This window comes from Panicum virgatum, chromosome 1N (assembly GCF_016808335.1).
Source record: "Panicum virgatum strain AP13 chromosome 1N, P.virgatum_v5, whole genome shotgun sequence".
NCBI classification, from domain to species: domain Eukaryota; kingdom Viridiplantae; phylum Streptophyta; class Magnoliopsida; order Poales; family Poaceae; genus Panicum; species Panicum virgatum.
This window is the reverse complement of record NC_053145.1, coordinates 53265205-53285306: the sequence shown is the minus strand read 5'-3', so window position 1 is coordinate 53285306 and position 20102 is coordinate 53265205. Positions and strand designations below refer to the sequence as shown.

The 20102-nt window shown below is 50.4% G+C and overlaps 2 protein-coding genes and 1 long non-coding RNA gene across 3 annotated transcripts; all 3 read left to right on the top strand.

The window, feature by feature from the left end:
- The first annotated feature begins 4031 nt into the window (after window positions 1-4031).
- Window positions 4032-5698, top strand: LOC120656627. The gene is made up of 3 exons (XM_039934789.1): window positions 4032-4183; window positions 4485-4614; window positions 4952-5698. The coding sequence occupies exons 2-3, from the start codon at window positions 4500-4502 to the stop codon at window positions 5641-5643; spliced, it is 807 nt and encodes a 268-aa protein (XP_039790723.1). The 5' UTR covers window positions 4032-4183; window positions 4485-4499; the 3' UTR covers window positions 5644-5698.
- A 119-nt stretch (window positions 5699-5817) lies between these two features.
- LOC120656628 lies at window positions 5818-6387 on the top strand. The gene is made up of 2 exons (XR_005667955.1): window positions 5818-6172; window positions 6247-6387. It is a non-coding gene; the product is annotated as an uncharacterized LOC120656628 (long non-coding RNA).
- Window positions 6388-6829: 442 nt separating this feature from the next.
- Window positions 6830-8119, top strand: LOC120653665. Its single transcript, XM_039931358.1, has 4 exons — window positions 6830-7059; window positions 7355-7744; window positions 7819-7887; window positions 7977-8119. The coding sequence occupies exons 1-4, from the start codon at window positions 6918-6920 to the stop codon at window positions 8117-8119; spliced, it is 744 nt and encodes a 247-aa protein (XP_039787292.1). The 5' UTR covers window positions 6830-6917.
- Window positions 8120-20102: the final 11983 nt, after the last annotated feature.

The following is a 20102-nucleotide window of genomic DNA, read 5'->3' as shown; positions in this document are numbered from 1 at the left end:
CCTCCAAAGCCTCGGTCCCGTGGTCCATAGCCATACTGAAAACGACCAGGAGCACGACCGGCAAAGCGACCACCCGCTGGAGCACGGTAACCACCACCGTCTCCCTGACCTCCACCTACACGGCGCGCCCTAGCATCTCGCCTATCACCACGCCGAGAAGGACCATGCACCCGAGCAGAGTACATGTCCGCGTTCCGTCTCTCCTGCTCTCTCCTCACAGCCCGCTTCCTCCTGAAGCAAAACTCCTCCAGGTGACCTTCCTTGTCACAGAACTCGCAGTGGTACCTCACCTCACGCTTGGGAGGTGGAGGCCTAGCCTGCGGACGGGGAGGAGCAGCCCTCTTCTTCTGGGCAACCTGGGCTGTGGCAGCAGGGAGCGTGTCGAGGGAGTTCCTCAGCTCATTGGGCTTTGGAACCCAAACCTGCTTCTGCGGAGGTGCTTTCGGTGTTTCTTTAAGCACACCATCCGCGGGGTCAACAAGCGAAGGCTGCGTGCTCGTGCTAGTAGTGTTTCCAGCAGCCTTGCCAATCTTACCATACAACCTGTCAAAATCTGACTTCGTGTACGTGTAACCGACCCCAAACCCGTCACCACGCTTGAACTGGTTGATCATCATGCCCAACTGCGGCTCACTAGCAGAAACCCAACTAAGAATCGCCCTAAGATAGGTATTCTCATTCTCCAGGTTGGCTTTCTCTACCACAAGATTATCCAAATCAGAAATCAAACCAGGGTAAACAGAGCAGTAAATAGGTGGGCTAGACTCTACGACCTTAGTCTTTCCAAAAGACTTGATCAAAGTGTTCTTCTCCTCTAGCTCTGACCTAAGCGTGGGACAAAGCTTACAAGTGCCAAGCAAAGCAGGCCTAGATCTAAGCTCCTCTAGTTCACAAACAACAGTAGCAAACTTGGACTGCAAAGAAGCTAGATCAGACTTGAAGATAGGACACGGATCGCATTCAAGCACATCACTAACAATGGGAACGTCCTTGACAAGTTCAAGCTCATGCTTGGTCTTGGCTAGCTCGTGAGACACGTCAGAAAGCAAAGTCTTAGCAACATCTAAGTTCGCGACGTTCTCATTATGCTTGGCACGGAGAGCAACAAGATCATTCATGTGAGATATGTAGCCAGCGCACTCATCCTCACTAGATTTCTCCCTAGCACAAGCTAGCTCAGCCCTAAGCTTTCTACGCTCTCTAGCTACTTCCTTAAGCAGCCTCTTTTGGTTGTCGAGAGCGGCGTACAACTCCCTAACCTCTGTATCAAGCAGGTCGATCGTGGAGTTTACCTCTGAATCGCTCTCGGATCCAGGAGAAGAGCCGGAGTGCGTCGATGAAGCATGTCCACCTGAAGACGCACTAGCACCATCAGCTTTGCCCGCCATGGTGCAGAAGCTCTTGCGCCGACCGGCCGCCAAGCAAAGGCCGATGAAGCCGGTGGCTTCCCTGTCCTGCTGCTTCTTCTTCTTGTCGTCGTCGTCGGAGGTCAGTGAAGAAGAGCGGTCGGTGTCAAAGCTCTTGTCGAGGTCTCTGAGCTGCGCCAGGAAGGCCTTCTCCCGCTTCTTGGCCTTGTACTGGAAGCGCTTCTTGAGCGACTCCTTGTCGAAGCGTCCTCCCCGGTCATGACTGCGGTACTTGTGGCACCGACGCTCCTTGTTGGAGCCTCCCTCGTTGCGTTCACGGTGGCGGTAGTAGTCGAAGGAGTTGTCCTGGCCACCGCCGGACTTCTTGGGGCAATCGGCGATGAAGTGGTTCAGATCGCCACAGTTGTAGCACCCGGGGTTCTTCTTCCTCTGCCTGTTGTGGTAGACGCGTTGGAACTTGCTGATGAGGAGGCACAAGTCGTCGTCGCCCAGCGTCTCTAGCTTCTCATCTGAAACAGAAGGCAAAGAGGCAAGAGAAAAGCCAATAGCAGAGTTAGCGTTAGAGCTCGATCCACCTGGGCTAGTCACAAGAGCGACGCTCTTGGAAGGAGGGGCACCATTGAGCTTGGCTCGTGTCTGGTTATCCACCTCCGTGGCCTTGAGCTTGCTGAAAAGCTCGTTCATGGTCAGAGTCTCATAGTCTGCAGACTCAATGATCGTGTTCACCTTGAGATCCCACACAGAGCGGTTAAGTGCGTAGAGCAAATTGAGAGCCTTCTCGTGCTCTGTGTACTCAAGGGCACCAGTAGATCTGTTCGCATTGACCTTGTTCACAATCGACTGAAAACGACTGAACATCAGGTTAATGCTCTCACCCGGCTCCTGTGTGAAGTTCTCGTACTCACGCCGGTGAGTCTCGAACAGTCTGACCTTCACCTGAGGTGTACCCTCGTGGTAGTTCTCAAGGCACGTCCAAATCTTGTAGGCTTCCTGAAAACCCTGGACGCGTGAGAACTCCGCACGAGAAACGCCAGCGAACAAGGCATTGACAGCCTTGGCGTTAGCCTCGTGCTGGGTCACCTGAAGAGGCGTGGTCCGAACAGCCAGCACCTCGTAAAGCTGGTTCGTGGTAATCTCCCAGACATCGGCTCCCATGCACTGCAGGAAGGCTCTCATGCGAACCTTCCAGTAGACATAGTTCTCGCCGGAAAACACCGGGATCTTACCAAGACTCGTCATGGTCGCAAAGTGGTTTTCGAACCGGTTAAGGTACTGAAAACCTCAACCAAGCTCTGATACTAATTGAAATACCGAAGCCGGCGACCAGAAGGGGGGTGAATGGGAGCCGATCTAAATTTCTTTCCGAAATTCAAACCGTCGGCCTATATCCCGAAAATCACCTAAGCCCTCAAACGTTCTGGCCAAAGTTTGGAATAGCTATGGAAAAGCTAAACCAACACAAAAGGCCTCGAACGAGCGAGCTAAACCACGAAGCAAATTGGAAGCGAATCGAGAAAACTGCAGAACTGATTTGCCTGGACCGGTCTGACCGGTGCGCTGGACCGGTCTGACCGGTCTTGCATACTGGTCTGACCGGTGGCACCCAGAAAACCCCCGAAAACTTAGATTCAAACGGTGAATCTCGACCAAACGACCACGAAAATCGATGAAACTTGGGGGATTGCTTCGCCCCTACCCCGTGAACATATCCCCAAAAGATCTTGTCCTAAAGATCAACGAATCGTGAGAATTATGGGGGAGATCAAAAGGGATTGGGGTTTTCTCAAGAACTCAAGAAATCGAATTCGAACACGTCAGTGATTCCAGAGGGTTTAGGACGGGGTTAGAAGCATGGGAATCACAGCAAAGAACTCATGGACTCCTCGCAATCAAGTGCACCAAAAACGAAATCGAAATTTCATCAAACAAGGCACAAAACGAGGAGATGGATTGATTCAAACCGCCCAGAGGGCATGAGGAGGTTAGGGCCTCCTTTCCCAATCAAATCCACAAGAGTTCTCACACAAACAACATTCAAATGTACCCTAAAGAGATGAACAGAGGAAGAGGAACACAGGGGCGGCGGCCTGGGGAAACAGAGAATTCACGGACACAATACAAAAGCCGCCCTAGACCTAACACAAGTGAAGGGGTATTTATATCCGCGGGACCGGTCAGACCGGTTGGTTAGACCGGTCAGACCGGTGCCAGGGACCGGTCAGACCGGTTGGCCTGCAGCACCCAAGGAAAACATTTTCGGCGAAATTTCGCCGATACACCCGATATATCGTGTATATCGGTGGGCCCCGATAAAAAACAAACCGGCCAAAAAATTTCATGCGAATTCGGACTCCCGCCCCAGAACCGCGCCAATCCGGCCCGAAATGTCTTTCCCTGCCGGCCCACGCGCCTAAAGACCCCCCAAACCCTAAAATCGCCCCCAAATTTCATATTCCCCATCTGCATCTCTTGCGGCGGCGGCTCGCACGTCCGCACTCCGCAGGCGCTGGGCGGCGGCGGCCGTGTGCCGACTGCCGAGCGCCCACGCAACTAGGTCTCCTCCTTCTCGCCTTCATCCCGGGAACCTCCTCCCTCCCTTGGTGTTGGCTGGCCCACAGTGCTTGCGGCTCGCAAGGCTCACCGCTCGGACGCAGGCGCCGGGCGGCGGCGGCCGGCCGCCCATGCTGCAGCTGGGTCTTCTTCAGTCTCGTTCCAGCATTAGCAGGAGCAAGGGCCGCGACTGTGCCAGCCGGAGGAGCAAGTAGCGACTGTGCCAGCAACAGGAGCAAGTAGCGACTGTGCCGTTCTTCACCCAGGCAAGTGTATCTCTAAGATTTGATTTGTTCTTGTGTTCGCTAGAAGCTAACGCCTGCATCTATGAGCTATATGCTAATTTGAGAGATCGATTCTTGTGCCAACTAATTTTTATATGCTAAATTGAGAGATCGATTCATGTGCCAACTAATTTTGATTCACTGTAGTGCTTCCTTTCCATGTAGTGCCCTGCTAATTTAACTGAGCAACTTTTATCCATAGATATATTTTTCTTGTTAGGAATATGATAAAAAAATTGCTGCCAATGCTAATCTTATTCTTATATGTGGCCGGCTGTGCCAGTGAACCATCACTACCATGGATAGGGAGAGGGTGCAGCGCCAAGACAATGGGACGGGGAGGGAGGTACCTTTCAGCGATGGTGATGTCGGCTCAGCCAGTGGTGCTGATGACATTGTGACTGCTAAAAATGGTAAGCTTCTGTACGTTCTCTAGTGGAAAATATTTTCATTGTTGTGAAGAATGCTTATTATTATGCATGATGAATCTATGGTTAAAGGTTGCTCAGTTAAATTTCTTTCATGTCTATTTCTTTCTTAGATTATTATTATTAGCATATAGCCCTGAAATGATGATGATTATTATTAGCATATAGCCCTGAAATGATAATGATTATTATTATGCATGATGAATCTATGGATAAAGGTTGCTCAGTTAACATTTTTCCATGTAGGCCTTGGCACATTTTGTAGGCCTTGCCCTGAAATGGATGGATCTGTGAACATAAATTTCTTTCTTTTGAATTTCAGGAGCTCGGGTAAAGCTGCGAGGACCTATTGAGAATCCATGGAGCCATGGTGAGAAGTGGAAACAAACTGGATGGAGTTGTAGTTACTGTATAGCTAGAAAGGGAAGTGGAGGTGCAACTCGTCTCAGAAATCATCTAGCTGGTTTACAAGGGGATGTTGTGCCTTGCCCTAATGTACCAAGGTTTGTGAGGAGGATAATGTTGGATAATGATGCACAAGGGAGAAAAAGGAGGGCTGATACAAAAGAACATCGTCTCTATGTGGAAAAAGCAATTCAGGATAAAGCATATGAGGAATATAGAAATGCCAACATTCCTCGTGATGAAGCGGGGCAGATTGATTGGGCATTAAAAGAATCATTGAGGGAAACTTGGGGAAGTGGTAGCAGCCCTCCTTTTGGTAGGGTAGGTAGCAGTACCCCTCCTTTAGGTAGGGCAAGTAGCAGCACCCCGCCTTTGGGTAGAGCAAGTTGCTCGGGTACTCAGACAAGAATGGATAGGTTTTATCGGAGTCCAAGTGTTTCACAAGCTCCATTTGATATAGATTTGGCACGTAGCATTGCACCCAACAGCTTAGAGTGGACACTATGCTGCAAGGGGGGGATGCCAAAGCAAGACTTGGAAAAGCTTTGGCCAAGTGGTTCCATTCTGATGATATTCCTGGTAGGAAAGCAGATAACCCATATTTTATAGCAGCCAGTAAATTAGCTCAACAGCTTGGTGAGGGTGTGTCTATTCCGACAGGAAGAGATATAAATGGCCCATTACTAGACATGAACTACAATGACCTAAAGGCTCGCATGGAAGATTATAAGGAAAATTGGAGTCATTTTGGGGTTACTGTCATGTGTGATTCATGGACAGGACCTACCAAGATCTGTATTATTAACTTCATGATATTTTGCAATGGCCAAATGTTCTTCCATAAGACTGTCAATGCAACTGGCTATATTCAAAATGCTGAATTTGTTTATGATTGTATCAAAACAGTAGTTGTTGAAGAGATTGGAGTAGAGTTTGTGGTTCAGATTGTGACTGACAATGGTTCCAACTACAAGAAATCATGCAAGCAACTCACAGCTGAGTATAAACATATCACTTGGCAGCCATGTGCAGCCCACACTATAAACTTGATGTTGAAGGAGATAGCACATTTTATTGAGGTTGAGACAGTAGTGGATAGTGCAAAAAGGATTTGCAGGTTCTTGTACAACCATAACAGGTGACTCTTCTATCTTTACAAGTGGTCTTACATATGCTTTTTACAAGTGCACTCACCTCTTTCTATCTTTTCAGGCTTCATGCTATGATGAGAGAGAAGATTGCAGGGGAGTTGATTCGATGGAATGCCACCAGGTTTGGCACTATTTTCTTGTTCCTGCAAAGTTTCATGGATAAGCCAGATAAGTTTGAAGCATGGATGATATCTAGTGACTGGAAAAATAATGATTGGAGACATGAGGAAGACCACAAATTCACATATGATTGCTTGACAAGTAGGCTTTGGTGGGATAATGTCGAATTGGTTTTGAAAGTTGTCACACCACTTTATTCAGTGCTTCGCTTTGCTGACCAGCAGAAGAATGGGACCATTTCTGGGTTCATCCCAAAGATGTTGAAGGCACAAAGTGATATATTTGCTACCTTAAAGCATGATGAACGTGTGACAAGAAGTCTCCTAGATAGGATAAACGAAGTAATCAATAGGAGGACAAGATATCTTCTCAATGAGACTCTAATGCTTGCAGGTAAAAATTTAAATGACAATTATTCCATGGATTTTACCTATCACTTGTATCCTTTTATGAACTGCTGCTGCTATTTGCTTTCTTTTTCAATAGCTGAACTAATGTTGTTTTTTCTGATACTTATGTTCTTTTTTTCCCATCGTAGCGGCTGCCCTTGATCCTCAATCACTCTGTCAACAAAATTTTGCAAAGCATCACAGTGCTCAGTTTGCAGTAACAATGGCACTTAAGAAGGTAGCAAGCTCACCTACAGAGGCATCAATCGCGATTGACCAATATGCAAATATCTTTTGTGAAAAGAAACTGTTGTTTGGATCAATTGAGGCTCGGAGTTCGGCACTTCGTGGTCAAACAAAAGCAGGTAGTGTATTATTTCTTGGACAGATCAGATTGCATATTTTTATTGTGCAATCGCTAATTTTCTTAGTTCGTTGCAGCTCAATGGTGGACTCAATATGGAGGACAGTGCAAAGAATTACAAAAACTTGCAAAACTCATCGTCTCACAATGCATGTCATCCAGTGGGTGTGAAAGGAATTGGAGCACATTTGCTTTAGTTCATACTAAATTGAGAAACCGATTAGGTTATGAGAAGCTGCATAAGCTAGTATATATGCATTATAACTTAAAGTTGTCTATCCAACAGTTTGAAATAGATTTCCAGAACCTTCAACAACACAAGGAGGTAGATCCATGTAGCATGATGATGGATGTTGCCTTATTCGATGAAGAAAATCCAATTATGGATTGGCTGTCCAACTCCATGACTGAATCTGCACCAATTCTGGATGAATATGATGACTATGATGATGATTGGACCACACCTGGTGGCTTCCTCATTGATGAGCTACAGATGCAACCAGAAGAAGTGGCTGCATTCAAGAGGAAGCTTTATTTTGGTAGAAATGGTGGTCAGAAGAAAGGGAATGTGGGATTGGATGATGAGGAAGAATTCGTAGATGACTATGAGTCAGATTCTGCACATGGTAGCCCTGTGTATGCTGAGACAGGGGACAGCAGCTCCGCCTCTGAAGAGGATGGTGATGGTGAGTTTCTATTAGCTTGAGTAATTCTGATAAATGGTCAACAACATAATTTTTTTTCCTTATTTGCTGCATAGGTGCTGATGATGTGGGGGGAGATCAATCTGGTGGTGGTATAGCCTTTGGTGAGGTAGCAAAAAAGCATGGTGAGTTACTGAGTTTCAATCAAATTCAAGAACTGATTATTGTTATCTTTCTTGTTTCTTTATTTTTTGAAAAATATGATCTGGGATAGGCGCTGGAAGTAGTGGACGTAGAGTCCGTGGTGGTGGTGCAGCCTGCCGTTCAGGAGTTACAATTGGAAGGCCAAGCTGCTTTATCCGTCCAAGATCAACTAGGAAGAAGAAGTCAACTCTCAAGGCTGTCTTCGAACTCTAAAAGGTTACTTTACAATGCTTTTAACACTTGCTCAGTTTTCATTTGATGCACAGTTGTGACATCCCGAAAATTCACTAAAATAAATCATGCGCTAAAGTTATTTTTCGTTGAGCTCGACTCCCCTTAAGCTCTGAACCTAAGCCCCAGAATTTCTCCTGAACAACCCGACACACGAATTCAATTCGCATCCCATCCATTTTTTTCATCCAACGCGACGCGTCGCGTCCGACCGCCGCGAATCTCGCCCCTCCTTTTCCCTCTCTACTTTTTCCTCTCTCTCCCCTCCGGCCGCGTGCCCCATCTCCCACGGCGCGCACCGCCCCCTCCTTTTCCTTTCTCTCCTTCCCTTTTTCCCCATTTTCTTTTTATTCATTTCTTTTTTTTCCTATTTTCTTTTCCTTTTCCCTTCACCCTTTTTCCTTTTTCTTTCTTTTCCTCCCTTTCTTCTCTCTTTCCTCTTTTCCTTCCCCGTCGCGCCTGCCCCGGGCCGCTTCCCGCTCCGAGCACCCCGCTCCCGACCGCCCCCTCCCGCGCACGCCTCCCCGGCCGTGCCGAGCCGTCCCTGGGCCAAGCGCTCGCCGCGCCCGAGCCGCGCCAAACCCGCCGCTGACACTCTGCTCAGACCACGGCTCCACCCGCGTGCGTGCCCACGTGCACCGCCACGCCGCTCGCTGCTCAGCCCGCCACCGCCCGCACCTCGGCCCAGTTCGCTTGCCCCGCCGCGCGAGCACTGCCAGACTTGCTCGCGCGTACCGAGCCCCGGCGCGCCGAGCCACGCTGCCGCCCGCGCGCGCCGCGACACGCCCCGCTCGGCCGCTCTCCGTTCACGCGTGCGCCCGTACCACGCGTGCTCCACGCGGCCGGGCCAGCCGCCGCGCCGCTCGCCGCTTGCGCCACCGCCAGGCCGCCGCCTCGCCGCTCACGCCGCTTGGCGACGCGCACAGGTGCCCGGCCCACCCCACGTGTCACAGTGGCCGGCGTGCCGCTCACCGCTGCCGAGCGATCTTGTCGCCACTGTACGCCGCGAATCAAGCCGCCAATCGCCATTAATGGAGCCCGCGGAGCTCGCCGGGTGACCACGCCGCGGCCACCGGCCACGGCCCCCCCAGCCGACCTACATCGGCTATAAAAGGGCCCCCGCGCTCCGCAGCCATCCCCACCGCCGCTCCCAGCTCCTCCCTCGGTCCTGCAGCACCGCCGCCACACACACACCCCCACCGCCGCCGTCGATCTTCGCGGAGCCGCCCCCTCGCTCCACCCCAGTCCGAGCCGAGGTGGGGAATCAAACCCCCTCACTCTCCTCTCCCTTTTCCCTCCTCCTAGACCACTCCCGCGCCCCGGGCCGCCGGCGCAAGGAGTGCCGCCCCCCACCCCGGCCCTCCTCTGTTTCTGGCGAGAGGAGGAAGAAAGGGGGCGACTTTGTCCCCAGCCCCCTCCTTTTCTGTCTATTTAGTTAAGAGCACCCCCCTCTTTGATCTTTTTGCAAAGAAAACCTTCCCTTTTGTTCTATTAAAGGAATAGTCCCTCCACCCTATAAATTAATCCCAGAAAGACCCCTATCTCTTCCCAGAATAACCTAGATGTTTCCAAAAATTACAATCAGGCCCCTGCCTTCCCGAGAATAATTACAACTAAGCCCCTGACCCCTTAACCGACCCACGAACCTTTATAAAACCTATCATTTCATGTAACAAACGACCTCTGATCAACCCGAAACTTTTCCACGCCCCTCATAACTAAAGTCTTGGCCATGCCATTAGGAAACCATTTGAAAATATTACTCCGTACCCCATATTTCATGTGTTCCCGTTTCGAGCTCAACGATGGGCCCTTGCTTTCTGGGTATTGATTGGATGCTTGTTTGTGTGCGCTGTAGATCACGGAGTGAACAAAGAAGAGCCCACCAACGAGCAGTACTGTGAGCAGGAGAACGAGGACCAGTTCCCCGACCCCGAGCCCGAAGGACAGGACTTCCCCGAAGGCTACGAAGTCGGCAAGTTCAATCCCATCATTTGATGCATATTTCTGTCCTAGTTTTTATAAACGCAACCCAATGGCCTGCTTTCTAAAATTGCATATGTTTTACTTGCATGAAAACACGGTTGGATAGCCACCCCTTGATTTGTGATAACCATTCCTTGACCACCTAGATTAATGTCTGATTTTGCTTGGACGTTAATCGTTATTAGAACGCTTAGGACTTTATTCATAATTACCATTTGTTTTATAAAGAAAACGTGTGCGTATGTGGGAAGGGCAAAATCTGGTGTTTTTGAAAAGTGTGTTCAGACGGGATGGATGGTATTTCTGCGTGATTTACCATTTGGTGTGCTCGTGCCTGTGTGGCAGGGCAAAGAAGGGAGATATCCATCTTGTCGTGTCTAAGGACCGAGTTGGTGTGTCATCTCACCTAACTCTACTATCGTGCAAGCCACTCGACCGTTGAATAGGCAACAGCGTAGCATAAATCCCACTAGTTGGTATAATAGCCATCAGAAGGGCTGAGAGCAACGGGTGACCAAGGAGAAGGGATATGTTCAGTGTGACTTATACCCCGGTTATACCTCAGAGTTGGGTCGATGACCCCTTGGTGAATCCCGTGATGGCTCGTCAGGCTTAGCTAAGGTGGGTAATGGCTATGTTGGGATCTACACCGACACGACGGTGTTCGAGTTGTGGTATCCTACTTGTGGGTAAAGTTGCACACCTCTACAGAGTTAAGAATCTATTCGAATAGTCCGTGCCCACGGTATTGGGCGAGTTACGGTGTGGTCACATAACTAGTGTTTCTTTGGGATGGGCTGGTGTGAGTTGTTTTGGAATTGTGTCCGGCAGTTGTGCCGTGTGCTACGACGGACGGGGAGTCCGGTAGCAGTTTTAAAACTTGAACTCCATGTTACTACGAAAACTGTTTTCTAAAAGGTTTTCTGTAAAATAAACCCCTGCATAAAATATCGTTTTTTTGCAAATTAAACCGTAACCTTATCCTTGATTTACCTATGCATATTATTCTGATATAACCCCTCCGTGGGTGTGATTGGACTTGCTGAGTACGTTTGTACTCACCCCACTCTTACTTTTTACAAAGGAAGACCCAGACTTCGTGCCAGACGACGCTGAGTAGGGTTATCGTTCTACACCCAACCTTGCCTGTGGAATCGGCCCTGTCGAGATGCCTCCGCTGTCGCAGTACTCTGAGCCCGTGTTAGACCCTATGTGGTTCGCTGTCTGGTGTTACGTTGTAACTTGGTTAATTATTATTATTATATGTATCGAGTGTCCTCCAAGGTTTGTACGGTTTTGAACCATCTGATGTAATAAATGTGGCATCAGCCTCCTGGGACTGATGTTTTGTATCACATTTAAGTCTTCTCTTATGAGGGGACGCTTCAAGAGTAAAAGATTTTTTATGTGAGCCTCTTACATGTTCAAGATGAGAAATTCCTCTTTCATATATGCTATGATCATTAGAAGTAAATAGAAAGTTTGTCGAACTTATACCAAACAAGGCCTACAAATGCAAAGTATTGTTTTAACAACAGCAAGAGCATGCTTAGGCCATTTTTTGTTTCAGATTTTGAAAATTTTCATGTCTATTTTGTAGGCTTCCTGGTTCAGATGCGGCAGGAACACTCCTAGTTGGTGCATGTTCTTTGTCCAAGTCTATTTTTTGGTTTTGATGTGCGCTCCTGTATTTTGCAATGGAAATGATGTTCATTTGGGATCTACATTGGTGCTCTGTGCTTCAAGCATGTACTAGGGACTGTAATATGGACTGTATTTTGTGGGGACAGTTTAGTCTGGTACTGCATTTAGAATTGATGAGTCATTGACATATTGAGATGCTTGAAGCTATCTAATCTGGCTATAACATGTGAAATGGTCTTATTTGTTTGTTTTTATATACAATTATGATATAGGGTGGACTAGACGTAGTTTCTAGTGAAATTCTGCAAAAAAAATTTAAAAAATTTAAATTTATTTGAATTTGTCCCAATATTCCCGATATTTCACATTTTTCGGTGGTCACCGATTTTTTTTAAATTCCGGAAAGGAAAACCTTGGCAGCACCCTATGTACACGATCTCATCCGACGGCCGAGGTTCTTTCTTCGAAACGAAGTCTTCTCCGCGATGCCGCCGTCTTGATGAAGATCCAGTCCGCGGTTTTGAAGGGTCCGCGAAACCCGGGTAGGTGGCCGGTTTTGAGAAAACCGCCAAAACCTCACGCGCGGGAAGATTCCCGCCTCCGCGCCGTGGCCCTAGACGCCGTTCCCGCCTCGGCCTTCTGATGGCCCTAGACGCCGCCCGACGCCCGTCACCTCCTCGCCCGTAGCGAGGCCCTAGACGCCGTCGACGCCCGTCGCCTCCGTCAGTCCCGAGACCGACGCCCGTGCCTCCACAACTTGGCGTCTTCAACCGCCGTCCGCCTCCTTGGTTTTGTGGCGCAAACCAAGAACCCCGCCTTCCGTCGCCGCTTGCGCCCTCGATCCAGGAGTGGACGCCACAGCTGCCGCCCGGTCCGAGCTCCGGTCCCGGCTGCCCTTCACCGCCGTCCACCACACGGTCCATCGGCCACAGCACCCCCACGGCAGCTCCCCGTCGACACTCGACGCCCGTGTACCTGCAATCCAAAGACCAAGCGCACGATCACACCGCACAGTTGACAATTCACTCATCACAAGCAGGATAGAGTACTCAATATTCCTCACAAATCTTCACTATATCGGGTGTATGTTTTACAACGCCTAACAACAGACCTCCGCTTCGCTCCGTCGGAAGTCGGTCTTTTTCTTGTGCAATGAATTTGGATCATAACATAATAACTGTGTGCAAGCTGGTAGAAGAGAGAGACGTTTAGTTTGGATTTTTGGGGTGATTGTTTAGAGCTTCGTAGACAACGCGGTTGGTGAGCTGTGACGGTGTATTCATCATTGTGGATTTTATCGTGGTTCTTCTCATACAGGTCTACGAATTGCATCGGGGTGCTCTGGTCGGGGTAATATTCTCAATTTCTCATGCAGCTATTTCGGTTTTTTTTAATGGATGCAAAGCAGACCACTTCTTTTCAGGAACCTATTTTATTTTACAGGACCCTGGTCCAAAGGGACAAAAATGCCGGACGGGGCAAGTTGCTAGTTGGGCCTCCCGTGCGCGGAAGTGGCTCGTTCAAGTTGTTGGGCCTGAATTTCCACCAATTTGGTGTAATTAGAGCTTGTTGTTGTATATGGGCGGGCTCTTCCAGCCCATGACTATTGATTCATGTGTGCGCCGGGTGCCGAGCTTTTAAATTTTTTTATTTTCGTGTTTCGCAGAAATAATTGCTGAGTGAGTGAGTGGCCGGGCCGGCCACGCTACAGTTGCCATGGCTCACAGTGGACTTCCAACGTGTCACATTCCCAGCCAGACAAAATAGACGATCGTCGGCAGATAAGTGAGCTCTCGCTGCCACGTCGCCTATTCTCCTTTTTTTTTTCAAAACGTGCCTGGTCACGTCGCCTATTCCTCAGCGCAGGCTGTACAGTTACATAGCAAATGTTAACATCAAATTTTTTAAGTCTAATTAGTTCGTGGTTGGATATTAATTGCCAAATAACAACGAACGTGTTACAATACTCAAATTCAAAAAAAAATCGCGAACTAAACATGGCCTAAGAGTAGCGCACGAGTGGGATGCGATTGGTCGCAGAAGGCCCACACGCCGCACCTCCAGTCCAGCAAGCTCCCATCACGGTCATGCCGCAGAGGTTAGGGTTCCAGGGGAAGTAGTCACTGGCCGGGGGTGGTAGATTGAGGTGGCGAGATTAGGGTTTTGGGTTTCCAATGTTGGGGCGGCTTCCATTTGCGAGGCAGCGTGGGAGCGCCGTCGATCGGACGGGGCTTGACCTCCGGTTGGGTGGTGGTCGGCGGCAGAGGCAAAAGCAAGATTAGGGTAGAAGGCTGACGGCGTGGCGGCAGCACTCGTCACCCGAGTGGAAGGCCGGCGCCGCAGGGGCAGGGAAGATGGGAGGAAGACAACGAAGTGAGGGAGATGCTTCTGCGATGGGTCCTATCTCAGACGCACTGGTGACTGGAAATAGCCTCCAATTACATCACCCTCACCCCCAAACCTCCAAATTGAGTGATTTTACATGGCCGTCGCCGTCCCAAGCTCTATCCGCATGCACTTCTGTTACTGCCAGCAATTAACCACTCCCAAGATAAAACCACCGCTGTCAGCCATGTTATAAAAGAAGTCAAAAGAAGATAGCTCCTCTAATACATGGTGACTCTACTGATGAAGATATCTGGGACTGTGACACCACCTCATCATTTTGCAAAAGTAAGGATTAAGGAGCATAGGAAGGAACAGTGACCCTAGCAGCTCTGTTTGACCATCCAAGTTTAAGACAAAACAGAAGGCACACATGATCTGAAGACAGTGCGTGGTGCATCCATCCTCTGATAGTCTGATCCACCCAGCAAAGATTCACTCGGCCCGTCCATGCGGCCAGCTGCGCAAAAAATCCAAAAGAAACAGGAAGGACACCCAAGAGAGAGAGAGAAAAAAGAGGCATCGGCGAGGAACACATGGAAGATCATCACAAGAAGGAAGGCGTATCATGTAGAAGCCCAAAGTACAACGGCGCACCGTCGCATCTATCCGCCGCGCCGATGGATGATGTGGACGGAGACAGGACTGGTAACCCCCGCCCCCCCCCCCCCCCCCCCCCAAGATGAACGACTTACACTACTAGAAAAAGTATCATTAGTCCATGGCAGTTAGTACTGGGCATGATTTAGTCCGGTACAAACATTGCCACGGGGCAATTTTAGTACCGGGCTCAAATTTGAAAGCGCCCGGAGTCATTTTAATACCGGGCCAAGACACCAGCCAGTACTAAATGTCGTATTTTAGTACCGGCCGGTGTTTTGGTCCGGTATTAAAATGGCGCGGCCATTTAGTACTGGGCCAAAGCACCGGCCGGTACTAAAATGCGACATTTAGTACCGGCCGGTGTCTTGGCCCGGTATTAAAATGGTCATCCACGGGTTACTTCAAAAGGAATGCATCTCCTCTCTAGTCACATGTGATGTGTAGGTGAGATGGTAGGGAAGTAACACGCGAGGCTGGAGGTTATGAGTTCGAATCCTCGCAACCGCGTATGCGCATTTACGCGTGACTTGTGACTTATTAAAAAAAATGAAACGACAGCTCAACCACGGCTTAAAATTCTCATTTCGGCACTTCCATTCTTAATACTTGTTTTGATTGGCTTGTCAAACTCCGGATACGCGACGATAGGCATGTGCGGGCCTCCCGGGTGTTCGTCAATTTTTTTCCTTTATTTTTGGGTAGAAAACCATTTAGTACCGGTCCGTAATACCGACCGGTACTAAATGAGTCGTTTAGTACCGGGCATATTGACCGATACTAAATGACTGTAACATCCCAAAAATCTAACAAAAATAAATCACGCGCTAATCCTTGTTTTGTCGTTGAGCTCGATCCCTTCTTGTTTCATCTTCCGCCTGACTTCCCGATACCCCGAGGAACCGAGCCGGCACCCAATCTTCCGCTGTCCCATCCCTGTTTGGCCCTCGGCCTGCGCGTCGCACGCGGCCGACACACGCGTGGCCGACCGCGGCCGCGATCAGCGCCGACGCGCTCGCCCCCTCTCTCTTTTTTTCTTTCCCTTCCTTTTCTTTTTCTTTTTCTTTTTCCCATTTTCTTCTTTTCTTTTTCCTCTCCTTCCCTCTCCCTCTCTCTCCTACCCGCGCGCTCGGCTCCCTCCCTCTCTACTCTGCCCGCTCCCGAGCACCGCCCGCTCGCCCGCTCCCCTCTGCCGCGCGACCCCACCGCGTCGCCCTCCCTGCTCGGCCGCCCCGCTCCGCGCCTTCTGCTCGGCCCGCTCGACCGTGTGCACGCGCGCCGCCCCTGACCGGCCGCGCGCTCGCACACCCGGCGCCCGTCGCGCCGCGCCGCGACGTCGCCCGGCCGCCTTCCCGCGCGCGCACTCGGCCTTTGCCCGCTCGACCGCGCGCCAAGCCCCACCTCGGCCCCGCACCACCGGCGTGAGCTCGCCCGCCCAGACCGCCTCTGCACGCCCGCGCGGTCACGCCGTGACCTACGCGCCCGCGCACGCCACATCGCCGGTCCCGCTCGCCCTGCCGCCCTCGCACACCGCCGTTGACGGCCGCACACCGCCGCCGCCTGCCACACGCAAACGCCCGGCACGCCGCCGTGCCGCCCTCGCCAAACTCCCGCCTCGCCGCAGCCCTTCCGCCGGCCGAACCTGCCCCGCTGCTGCCTTTTCAACGCCGCCGTCGCCTCAGCAACAGGCCGCCGCTGTTCGGGTTGACGCCGGGCCACCACGCGCTCGACGCAGCACCGCCACGGCGACAAGACCGCTCCGGCAGCGCCCGCCCCACACCATTAACGCCGCCGAGGTGTCGCGTCGCGAGCCCCGCCGGCCACCCCGTTCTCACCCCTCTCCACCGCCTTGGCCGCCTATAAAAAGGGCCGCGGAGCGTCCCCGAGTGCCACATCCACTACCAAGAGCCGCAGCCGCCGCCCTAGCCACTCCTTGCTCCCCTAGCGCCGCCGCCGCCTACCTTGTAGCTCCGCCGCCGCTGGCCGCAGTGGCCAGGCCGCCACGCCCCACCCCGGCACAAGGTGAGGCCAGGAATCAACCCCGCAGGGCCCCCACCTCCTTTCCCCTCTACCCCGGGCCGCCGTCGAGGCCCAGGGCGGCCGAATCGGCCGCCGCCGGCGCGCCCATACCCCTCCCCTGTTCTGCGTCGGGGGGAGGAGGAAGAAAGGGCGTTTTTGCCCATAACCCCCTCCACTTTTCTTTAATCAGTAAAGAGAACCCCGCCCTTTTAAGCCCTTTTGCAATTAAACCCTTACCCTTTGTTATATTTCCAAAACAAACCCCCCACCTTATAAACTTAATTACAAATAAAACCCTGATCCTTTTTAATTAACCCAAGAAACTTCTAAAAATATAAACCAAGCCCCTGCCTACTTAATCTTAATTACAATTAGGTCCCTGGACCCCTGTTTAGGGCCTAAACGCTCCCCTGACCTATCATTTTATGTGCCTAACGACCCCGGTTTAACCTAAAATTTTACCCCGCCTCTCCTAGCTCAGTTGTGTCCATACCATCCAGAAACCATTCAAAAATAACAATCTATGCTCTATATTTCATGTGTTCCCGTTTCGAGCTCGACGACAAATCCTTGTTTTGATTGTGTGCTTGTTTGTGTGCGCTGTAGACCACGGAGTGAACGAAGGAGAGCCCGTTGACGAGCAGTGCTGTGAGCAGGTGGACGAGGACCCGTTCCGCGACCCCGAGCCCGAAGGACAGGACCTCCCCGAAGGCTACGAAGACGGCAAGTTCAATCCCATCCTTTGACGCATGTTTCTGTCCTAGTTTTTATAAACACAACCCAATGGCCTGTTTTATAAATTGCATATGTTATACTTGCATGAAAACACGGTTGGATAGCCACCCCTTGATTTGTGATGACCATTCCTTGACCACCTAGATTAATGTCTGATTTTGCTTGGACGTTAATCGATATTAGAACGCTTAGGACTTTACTCATACCATAATTTGTTTGATAAAGAAAATGTGTGCGTGTGGGAAGGGATAAAACGTGGATTTTTGAAAGATGAGTATGGACGGGATGGACGGCATTTCTGTGTGAATTGCCGACTGGTGTGCTTATGCCTGTGTGGCAGGGCAAAGAAGGGAGATATCCATCTTGTCGTGTCTAAGGACCGAGTTGGTGTGTCATCTCACCTAACTCCACTATCGTGCAAACCACTCGACCGTTGAGTGGGCAACGGCGTAGCATAAATCCCACTAGTTGGTGTGGTAGCCATCAGGAGAGCTGAGAGCAACGGGTAACTAAGGAAAAGGGATAAGCCCCGAGTGGCTTATGCCCAGTTATACCTAAGTGAATGGTCAATGACCCCTTGGTGCATCCCGTGATGGCTAGTCAGGCTTAGCTATGGTGGGTAATGGCTATGTTGGGATCTACACCGACACGACGGTGTTCAAGTTGTGGTATCCTACTTGTGGGTAAAGTTGCACACCTCTGCAGAGTTAAGAATCTATTCGAATAGTCCGTGCCCACGGTATTGGGCGAGTTATGGTGTGGTCACATAACTAGTGTTTCTTTGGGATGGGCTGGTGTGAGTTGTTTTGGAACTGGTTCCGGCAGTTGTGCCGTGTGCTACGACGGACGGGGAGTCCGGTAGCAGTTTTAAAACCTGAACTCTGTGTTACTGCAAAAACTGATTTCTAAAAGGTTTTTCATAAAATAAACCCCTGCATAAAATGTCGTTTTTCTGCAAATTAAACCGTAACCTTATCCTTGATTTACCTATGCATATTATTCTGTTATAACCCCCTCCGTGGGTGTGGTTGGACTTGCTGAGTACGTTTGTACTCACCCCACTCTTACTTTTTACAGAAGAAGACCCAGACTTCGTACCAGACGACGCCGAGTAGGGTTATCGTTCTACACCCAACCTTGCCTGTGGAACCGGCCCTGTTGAGATGCCTCCGCTGTCGCAGTACTCTGAGCCCGTAGTAGACCCTATGTGGTTCGCGGTCTGGTGTTATGTCGTAGCCTGGTTAATTATTATTATTATCTGTATCGAGTGTCCGCCAAGGTTTGTAAGGTTTTGAACCATCTGATGTAATAAATGTGGCATCAGCCTCCTGGGACTGATGTTTTGTATCACATTTAAGTCTTCTCTTATGAGGGGACGCTTCAGGTGGTATCAGAGCCGTAGGTTGGCCGTAGGACAAGACCCTAGGAGCGAAACCCGTTTTCAGGACCTATCACCTTAGGACTTTTCTATCCTTAATCCTTTCCTCACACAAACACTTACCTTTGGTTCTTGCCCTGTTCCAGATGGCTGACGATGGATGGATCGGCGGAATCTGTTTCGCAGAGCCCGGCCTTCCTAAGTTGTTAATACTCAGCCTGGAACGCATTGGAGTTGTGGATCCGCCAGAGTTTCTTTACCGGGAGTACGACTCCAAGGGCACTCTTCGGTGTGACCTGATGATCTTCATAGCAAGGAGCACCCACTATCCTGATGTGGACCCTTGGTTCATCTCCACCACTGGATTCCGTTTCCCGGATACCTATCGGAAAGCCGCCCGCAAAGCCCTACGACGTCTGCGTGTGATCTACAGGCATCACCTCCAGCGGACTCCTATGGGATTTTTCCCGCCGACTGAAGGAAGAGGACGCACATGGATTGCCAGGATGAGAGGACTCGAAAGAGAAGAAGAAGACCTAGAAGACACAGTCTCTCACCTATCCATCTATCTCACCGGCCTGGATGAACTCTATCGCGAGCAAGCAGCACAACTGAAACAGCAGGTCCACAGAGCAGAAAAAGCAACCCAGGAGATGGAGGAACAACGGTCGAGGACTTTCCATGCCGAGTATTCCCTAGCCGCCCTCCAAGTCCAAATGGTTGAAAAAGAGGAAGAACTGGAAGAACAGCGGGCAAGAGCCACACGCGCCGAGGACTCGCTAGCCGCTCTCCAAGCTCGTATGCGGAGGTACGAGGCTCGCTGGGGAATAGGAGGATGGATAGAAGAAGACGCAGAAGAAGAACCCGAAGAGGAAGAGCCCATGGAAACCCATTGGGATGTTGGAACTCAAACTGAAGAAGAAGAACCTGAAGAGACCCACTGGGATAAAGGAACTCAGACCGAGGATGACATGATGGATCAGTATCTCCCACTGAAGAAGCGCCCTCTTAGGATCGAGGAAGAGTCTCCATGATAGGAGTTGTCTCCAAGCTAGAACCTTTGCTCTAATAATAATCATGTACCCATGGAGTTGTACCCCCATGACGCCATAAATAAAAATCATCTACCCCTTTGTGTACTTCAAATGATTGTGCAAGTTTTTCACCATATCTTTGTTTTCAGATGGCTGAGGAAGGATGGACCCAGGGCGTCTGCCA

Coding starts and splice junctions, on each gene's coding strand:
- LOC120653665 (XM_039931358.1), top strand. CDS start 6,918: ATGGCACTTAAGAAGGTAGCAAGCTCACCTACAGAGGCATCAATCGCG. Junction 7,060..7,354: donor TCGTGGTCAAACAAAAGCAG/GTAGTGTATTAT, acceptor AGTTTGAAATAG/ATTTCCAGAACCTTCAACAA. Junction 7,888..7,976: donor TGAGGTAGCAAAAAAGCATG/GTGAGTTACTGA, acceptor GATCTGGGATAG/GCGCTGGAAGTAGTGGACGT.
- LOC120656627 (XM_039934789.1), top strand. CDS start 4,500: ATGGATAGGGAGAGGGTGCAGCGCCAAGACAATGGGACGGGGAGGGAG. Junction 4,615..4,951: donor CATTGTGACTGCTAAAAATG/GTAAGCTTCTGT, acceptor TTTGAATTTCAG/GAGCTCGGGTAAAGCTGCGA.